At 46.3% G+C, this 8,680-nt stretch overlaps 1 protein-coding gene across 1 annotated transcript; it reads left to right on the top strand.

Annotated features, from left to right (window-relative positions):
• Nucleotides 1-366: 366 nt before the first annotated feature.
• Nucleotides 367-8,185, top strand: Krt2 (keratin 2). Its single transcript, XM_070035695.1, has 9 exons — nucleotides 367-990; nucleotides 2,197-2,411; nucleotides 3,024-3,084; nucleotides 3,954-4,049; nucleotides 4,591-4,755; nucleotides 5,046-5,171; nucleotides 5,852-6,072; nucleotides 7,403-7,437; nucleotides 7,539-8,185. Exons 1-9 carry the CDS (start codon nucleotides 367-369, stop codon nucleotides 8,183-8,185), a joined length of 2,190 nt encoding a protein of 729 aa, XP_069891796.1.
• Nucleotides 8,186-8,680: the final 495 nt, after the last annotated feature.

Below are 8,680 nucleotides of genomic sequence, written 5' to 3'. Positions count from 1 at the left end.
CAGCGTTCTATGGAAAGGCTCTTCATTTTCAGGTTGAGAAACCTAAATCCTAATCTCTTCTTCTGATGATTTTACAAAAATCAAATTACGTGACAGATGTATAGATAAACAGAAGTTCGCAACCAAAGCAAGTTCTGGAATGAAGCTGATTTTTTTTTTTTTAATGGCTATTAGCTTGATAATCACTCACCAGGAATAGCTTCCAGGCAGACCAAACCCATGCATAAGTGAGCCCACACCCATGCTCACCAACACCTTGTTGGCAGGTATAAAAGGGGACCCTGACAGACTCCGAACAGCGCAGTTCAGTCTCCAGGCTCTTCTCGTCTCAGGAACCTTTGACTTTACTCGCTGGGAAAAGGCATCATGAGTTGTCAGATTTCATGCAGATCTCGAAGAGGAGGAGGTGGAGGCGGCGGAGGAGGATTTAGGGGCTTCAGCAGTGGCTCTGCTGTGATCTCTGGAGGCAGCCGGAAAACAACCTCCAGCTTCTCCTGCTTGAGTCGTCATGGTGGAGGGGGTGGAGGTGGAGGCTGCTCTAGCAGTCAGAGTCTTGTTGGCCTTGGAGGGTCCAAGAGAATCTCCATGTCTGTGGCTGGAGGCGGTGGAAGCTTTGGCTCCGGTGGTGGATTTGGTGGCCGAGGAGGTGGCTTTGGAGGCGGCGGTGGCTTCGGAGGTGGCAGTGGCTTTGGAGGCGGCAGTGGCTTTGGAGGAAGTGGCAGTGGCTTCGGAGGAGGCAGCTTCGGTGGAGGTGGTGGCTTCGGTGGAGGCGGTTTTGGTGGAGGCCGCTTTGGAGGTGGAGGTTTTGGGGGACCTGGTGGCTTTGGTCCTGGAGGACTTCCTGGTGGAGGCATCCATGAAGTCTCTGTCAATCAGAGCCTCCTGCAGCCTCTCAACGTGAAAGTTGACCCAGAGATCCAGAATGTGAAGTCACAGGAGCGGGAGCAGATCAAAACACTCAATAACAAATTTGCCACTTTCATTGATAAGGTGAGTGGAAAGGCCACTTCCAGGAGCTGCGTTTTCAGTGCTGGTGGACAAGGAAATGATCAGAGATCTGTCACTTCTAGGAGCCACTGGTGTGTGGCCGTCATAACTGGATTCATACTCCATACGGAAGAGCTGATAGCTTTGCAAGCATGCTTTCCACCACGGCCTGTGGTTAGCAGTTGCATTTTAGATTTCAGTCCAAATAAATAATGTTTGTGGAGACTTCTGATAATCATAGACAAAATGGATAGAGGCAAGGAATGGATGGAGCAGGTCAAACTGAATGACAGTAGGTTTTGAAAGAAAGAGATGTGATTCTCTTTCTAGCCTCTTCTCAGGTAGATTTTTTTTTTTTGGTGCCCATACTGGGTTTTGAACCCAGGGTCTGGTTACTGTCCCTTGGCTTTTTCACTTAAGGATGGCATTCTACCACTTGTATCACAGCTCCACTTCCAGCTTTTTGGTGGTTTATTGGACATAAGAGTTCCAGGGTCTTTCCTGCCTGGGCTTGCTTCAAGCTTTGATCCTCCAGTCTTAGTCTCCTGACTAGCTAGGTTGTGATTCTCTTATTAAGTTCTGAGAAGCAAAACTTGAAATAAGTTCTGAGAAGCAAAACTTGAAATAGTTGCTTAGTGATGAATGAAATTCCAGCCTACAAGAGAAGCATTGTCAGACCCATGAAGTCTTTATTTGTGTTACTTTGGGGTGTTTTTGGGTTTTCTTCTGTTTCAAGGCAGACAAACCTGTCTTGGTTCCTTAGGCAGGAATTAATAAGGATTAAAAAAAAAAAGGCTGAGGAGTCTTGCCCTCCAGGTCTCGCATTCTCAGCTCACTAAGTTGAAGTGCCAGCAGATGCTTGACATCTTCAGGATTTATGGAACCTTGGCAGGGAGGGCAATTAGAATGCAGAAGAGAAATGGCCTGGAGTCTCAGAAGTGGCTGCAAAACATGCAGTGAGCATGAAGTAGGAAGGAGAGTTCTGTGCATGGAGATGACCAGAAGCAGTATTAGGAGTCAGCAGAACTTTCCAAGTGTTTGGAAAAAGAGTTCAGGAGCTCTGCCCAGTGAGCACTTTCCAGCTGGTATGAAGTCTTTCTACTTCCTTACTTTCCAGGAGCAACACCATTGCTTTCTGGGATGAGTTTGGCTTGCTGGCCTAGAGGGCAATCCAGATCTTATATGCTTTTCTTCCTCTGGCCATGGCAGGTGCGCTTCCTAGAGCAGCAGAACCAGGTGCTGCAGACTAAATGGGAACTGCTTCAGCAGCTGGATGTAGGCTCCCGTTCTACCAACCTGGACCCCATCTTCCAGGCCTTCATTGGCATGCTCAAGAAGCGGGTGGATGAGCTCTCTGCAGAAAGTAGTTCACAAGATTTGGAGCTGAACAACATGCAGGATCTTGTGGAGGATTTTAAGAAGAGGTAGGTGGCCGTGGAAATACTAAATACAGATACATATTGAGCAGAGCTCTCTACTCATATCCCCACTACATTTGTGGTGATGAAGGAGAGGGACATATCTTTGTTGAGAATATTAGAATCTGAGAGAGAGACAGAGAGAGAGAAAGAGAGAGACAGAGACAGAGACAGAGACAGAGACAGAGACAGAGAGTGTATTGGTGATGGGCCTTGAACTCAAAGGTCTGGGCACTGTCCTTAAACTTTTTTGCTCAAGGCTGGCAGTTTACCACTTGTTCTACAGCTCCATTTCTGGATTTTTGAGTGTTTAATTGGAGATAAGAATCTCACAGATTTTTTCTACTCAGGTTGGCTTTGAACTATGATCCTCAGTTTTTCAGCTTCCTGAATAGCCAGCATTACAGATGTGAGCCACTGGTAACTTGTTCAGACATCATCTTTTTTCTGTTTGAGAGTGGATCTATAGAAATCCATTCTCATATGAGAGATTAAGTTTCAATTTATACATGTAAAGAGCATTTAATATTCATAGATGATTTGGGTGAATCCAGTAGAAAAAGGGAAAGCACAATAAAGTAGAGCTAACTTAAGCACAGTATCATTTTGTACCACCAGGTATGAAGATGAAATCAACAAGCGCACAACTGCTGAGAATGAATTTGTGACACTTAAAAAGGTGAGTGAGTGAATGGTATGGTTGGGGCAAGTATGTGAAGTATGTGAAGTATGTGAAGTAGGGCACTTCACATCCTTGCCTGTGTCCAAACATACAGGCTAAAAACCAGGGCATGCAGTGGCAATCAGATAAAGGGGTGAGTATGTCCATGGTATTGACTTAGGAACAAAAGGGTCTCTATAGTTCAAGTTTTCATGATATTCTGCATATTTTGCTCCTCATTAATAATCCACTTAAAATTCATTGTATAAATCATGAAGAGTACAAAGATAGAAGTCATTTAGTTCTTCTAAGGAGCTGGAGAGGAATGGAACTGGTTTCAGAACATCTGCTTACAGTTGGGTTGTGTGATTAAAGGCTGAGTTGGGAGGCTAACAGGTGTGAAATTTCAGGTTCTTACAGGGGTCTTGGTGTACAATCCAAGGAAACGTAAGGGAGGTAATATGGAGAAACAGGACAAGAAGTTTGGAGGCTGTGGAAGGCCACAGAGGCCATGGTATCCCATCATGAGAATCCACTGTGTCTCAATTAGGGGAGAGATAGTTTGGTGAAACTTGGCTCCTTGCAAACTCATATATATGGTCATGAAGGTGTATGAGTATGGATATGAAGTCCCCATGGGGGTGCCTGGTAGAGTGCCTGCTCAATCAGCTCCCATTGACATGGGGCTTATCTGAAGGTGCCTGGGGTATTGAGGAAGCCACTAACCCACACTAGGTGGAGGAGAGCAGCAGAGACAAGCTGGGACACGTACATGAAAAGTGTGTGTGTGTGTGTGTGTGTGTGTGTGTGTGTGTGTGTGTGTGTGTGTGTGTGTGTGTGTGTGTGTGTGTGTGTGTGTTCACTAAAGGACTCTGACTTCCTTTCAGGATGTGGACAGCTGCTTCACAGGCAAAACAGAACTGCAGACAAAAGTGGACATTCTACAGCAAGAGATTCAATTCCTGAGAGCTCTCTATGATGCCGTAAGGATGCTTGTTTGGGACTGACTCTAATTTCCTCTTCTTCCCACAACAGGAAAAATTTTAGCTAGCTGTTGAAAGACAACAAAGCTGGAATTATGGACTGGCTTACTTCAACTGGTCCCATGCTCCAGCTCCCTAGGGGGCTTCTCGTTAGATGATGAGAGAGGAATTTCCTCCTCTGATATCACAGGAATTGAGACTCCCTTCCCCCTCTATCCCCTGAAAGTCCAGCCTACCTTAGGAAAGGATTTGCCTTGTGCCCATTCAGTTGCCCAATATACGTCAGAGGTCAAAATGTACTCATTCTCCTACCTCCCTCATAAGAAGTAAAGAAAAAAGTATTTTCCCTGGACCAGCTTCTTTCTAGGGGCACTCCCTGGGGAAAGTAGTAGAGGCTGTAGGGGTGTCTCAGAAATGTAGATACCCCCTCCCCAGGAATGATGGCTCTGCCATTTTCCACGCTAAGTGTAAGAGAGGAGACCTCCTCACTGCTCGTGGATGCGTACAGGAAGACATGGTCAGACTGCCTTTTACTTTGTAGGAAATAGCCCAGCTACAGCAGAATGTCACCGAGACCAATGTCATCCTCTCCATGGACAACAATCGTGACCTGGACCTGGACAGCATCATTTCTGAAGTTCAGAGCCAGTATGAGGAAATTGCCCAGAAGAGCAAGGTGGAGGCCGAGGCACTGTACCATAGCAAGGCAAGTATTAGAGCTATAGGGGGAATAGCATATACAGTTCCTTACAGCAAGCTGGGCTTCACCTCAAGCCAGGATGTATAGAGGAAGGTGACTATGTGTGATTGCATAATGGGAGTTGGGTATCATTCTCCAGAGTGAGTGTGGAGTGGTCTCCCAAATCCTATGAACACAGCTACCATCTTTAGCTGTGTTGACCATCCCTAGACAAGCTACCAACCCTTCTTTAGCTCAAATCTAAATCTTCTCCAGGATGGATTTCCCCATGAACTCTTCCCCCTTTCTTAAAACAGTATGAGGAGCTCCAGATCACTGCTGTGAAACATGGAGACAGCCTGAAGGATATTAAGATGCAGATCAGTGAGCTGAACCGCATGATCCAGAGACTACAAGGGGAGATCTCACACGTAAAGAAGCAGGTAAGGCCTGGTCTCTGTGATGGCTGAGGGGTTCAGAAGAGAGTAGGGATATCTGTGTATGGCGCTCTCTCTCTCTCTCTCTCTCTCTCTCTCTCTCTCTCTCTTTCTCTCTCTCTCTCTCTCTCTCTCTCTCTCTCTCTCTCTCTCTCTCTCTCTCTCTCTCTCTCTCTCTCTCTCTCTCTCTCTCTCTCTCTGTATGTGGAGACACTGAGAAATTTTCCTCAATGAACTCCAATCACAATCTGCTCTAAGTTAAATAGAAAATTCAGGCTATAACAGGTTTTAGAGTGGGTTAAGAGAAATTCTACAGTAAGGATAAGTGAATAGGAAGAATAGTGATCACCTTTTGATTGTCTACATGAGTAGAGGGAGCAATAGAAAATATGGCAAAAGTTGGGGTGATTGCAGATGTAACTTCTTATTTGTGTGTTGTCCCTCAGTTTCACAGAGGGGCAATGAGTGGGAGGGAACTTTGAGTCAGACAATAAGGTGACAGAGGGAGGCAGGAGGAAGATGCTCCAAAAACAAACTTTAACGCATTGGCCTGCAACCTCCATTAACTCCAAGGGTAGTGGACCCAATAATTCCAATGCCAGTGCTTCTGGCCTCCCACACTGGACAGCTTGCCAGGCAGATGCTCCACTCTGTGCCAACAGAAACCTTTCCTTTGTTTCTCATAGTGTAAGAATGTACAAGACTCCATTGCAGATGCGGAGCAGCGTGGAGAACATGCCATTAAAGATGCCAAGAACAAGCTCTTAGACCTGGAGGAGGCTCTGCAACAGGCCCGGGAGAACCTGGCCTGTCTGCTACGTGACTATCAGGAGCTGATGAACACCAAGCTGGCCCTGGATGTGGAGATTGCCACCTACCGCAAACTCTTGGAGGGCGAGGAGTGCAGGTGAGGGACAGAGAGAGGGAGTAAGGGTACCCTGAGCCATCCTCCTCCTCTTTTCTCTTTGATCCAGAGATAGAGTCAAGGCAGGAAAAAGCAGATAATAAGGTGGCAGTCTACAAGTTGATGGCTGAGAACTTCTATTAACTATTCTTCTTAGAAAGAATTTCAGGGCACAAAGCCTTGAATGCAAGACAGGATGATGATCCTGTCTGTCACTGTCCTGTGAGGGCCCCATGGGGAAAGCCAGTTGTACTTTTATCAATATGGAAAGAATAGCAAAGCATATCATAATATGTTAAATTGAGACAGTAAATGTGGAAACAGAATTGTCTTAGTCCAAAACCTTGGCCTTGAAGTCTACAGGATGGGAGGCCTTCTCTCTCTACAGTACGATCTAGAATAGGAGTAATGCAGCCTGCCTTGTCCAGAGAGGACAGACCTTTTTCTGTGAAGTTTTTCAAAACAACAGACAGAGCTAGTTGCTAACCTTCAAAAGAAGACCTTTTTTTTTTTTTTTTTTTTTGGTAGTATCTGAATCCTTTGTCATCAGTCCTTAGTGACTTAACATAGCTGATGCAACTAGTAGGGAAAAAGTCACCTTGGGTTATCAGCAAAACAGTCTTTGACAGAAAATGTCCTTGACCCAGCTTAGAAGGGGAAGTAGGAAAGGCTTCAGTGGATTCTGAAGAGGGAGAGAGAAATAGGCAGGCTGCAAAGAGCTGCAGATTTTTCTGCATGGCATGTTCCTGGTGCTGCCACATTTCAAAACTTTGGGCGTTGCATGTATTATACAGTTTCCTTGAGATGGATTAAATTATTATTATTAATAATAATAATTTTGGTGGTGGTGGTACTGGAGTGTGTACTCAGGGCCTCTAGTGTTTGCTAGGCAGGTGCACACAACTTGAGCCCTGTCTCCAGCCCTAAGATGGATTTAAATACAAAATGAGTTCCACAGTTAGCAATGGATCTGCTTTTCAGTCACTCTGGCTCAATAATGCACTTGTTCATTTTATTTATTTATTTATTTTTTAAATTTAATTTTGTTTTATTTGTGAACATACTGTACAGAGGAGTTACAATTACATGGGCAGGATAATGCGTACATTTCTTACTGTTCATTTTAATCAGAACAAAGAAAAAGGTTTTTGAGATGGATTGAGGTACCAGACCATGCCGAATTGTGAGGTCTGTCACCCTCTCTGTCACCCGGAAGCACCCAGTGGCTGATTTTAGTGGCTAAGCTGCACATTCATAGGCAGAAGTTGTAAAAACAAGATGCATGCAGAATTTCAAGTGTTCAGCTACAACTTTGTTTCTCTCTTCCTGACAGGATGTCTGGAGAAATCAGCAATGATGTGACTGTGTGTAAGTCATGGGGTATGGTCATGTCCTGTGGGGCAGTGTGTGGGCAGAGGAGGATACACTTCAGTGATCACAATGGCCTGGTAACACGCTCTCTCTTGCAGCTGTGACGAGCAGCACCATTTCTTCAAGTGTGGCATCCAGGACTGGTTTTGGAAGCTCTAGTTCTGGAGGTAAAGGACCCAGTGGAGGAAGAGGAGGAGTCAGCTCTGGAAGCAGCAGTTATGGCTCTGGAGGCCGAGGACCAGGCTCTCAAAGTGGCGGTGGAGGAAGTTGGGGCTCTGGCAGTGGCTCTGGAGGAGGCTATGGTTCTGGCGGAGGCTCCAGAGGAGGCTCTGGCTCTGGAGGAGGCTACAGCTCTGGAGGAGGCTCCAGAGGAGGCTATGGTTCTGGAGGAGGCTCCAGCTCTGGCGGAGGCTCTGGCTCTGGAGGAGGCTACGGTTCTGGAGGAGGCTCCAGAGGAGGCTCTGGCTCTGGAGGAGGCTCTGGCTCTGGAGGAGGCTACAGCTCTGGAGGAGGCTCCAGAGGAGGCTACGGTTCTGGAGGAGGCTCCAGCTCTGGAGGAGGCTCCATAGGAGGCTCTGGCTCTGGAGGAGGCTATGGTTCTGGAGGAGGCGCCAGAGGAGGTTCTGGTTCTGGAGGAGGCTCCAGAGGAGGTTCTGGCTCTAGAGGAGGAGTTTCTACCTCTGGAAAGAGTGGAGCTGGCTCAGAGGAAGGTTGTGGCTCTGGCGTGACCTTTTCTTTTAGATAAAGATAGGGTCTTTTTCTAACTCTTCCACTCCAGAATGCAGAAGCCTGTTTCTGTACCTCTAACCAATAACAAGTCAAATTTCATCATCCACCTCCAATAGTGTTTTGGAGGAAGGTGTGCCTACACACATGGTTTTGAATGATTGCCTCTTTGAAACAATTAGAGCCAGTGATATCCCACTGTGTTCTGGGGGAAGAATTTACATTGCCCAGTATGTCTCTAGCCACCCCCAATCTCCTGTGCCTCTTTGCCTGATCCTTTTAGTGCTCCTTCTCCAGAATGGTGCTCTACTAAGGACTGCAGGGGATCCTGTGCTTCTATGTACATAATGCCTCAGTGGATTCTGCTTTCTGAGTGCTGTGGTTTAGGTGTCTGCATAATAAACTTTGTTTGCAACTGGTTTCATGTATTGTCCGTTTGATGTCAGGAGCTGGGGGAAGTGCAGGCCATAGGAAAAGGAGGTATGGGAATGGTGAGGGAGTGGTTTCTGAGCCT

This window comes from Dipodomys merriami, unplaced genomic scaffold, assembly GCF_024711535.1.
Source record: "Dipodomys merriami isolate MVZ:Mamm:240054 unplaced genomic scaffold, mDipMer1.0.p SCAF_10, whole genome shotgun sequence".
Lineage (NCBI taxonomy): Eukaryota > Metazoa > Chordata > Mammalia > Rodentia > Heteromyidae > Dipodomys > Dipodomys merriami.
Note: the sequence above shows the minus strand (reverse complement) of the source record. Positions and strands in the feature narration are given on the sequence as shown.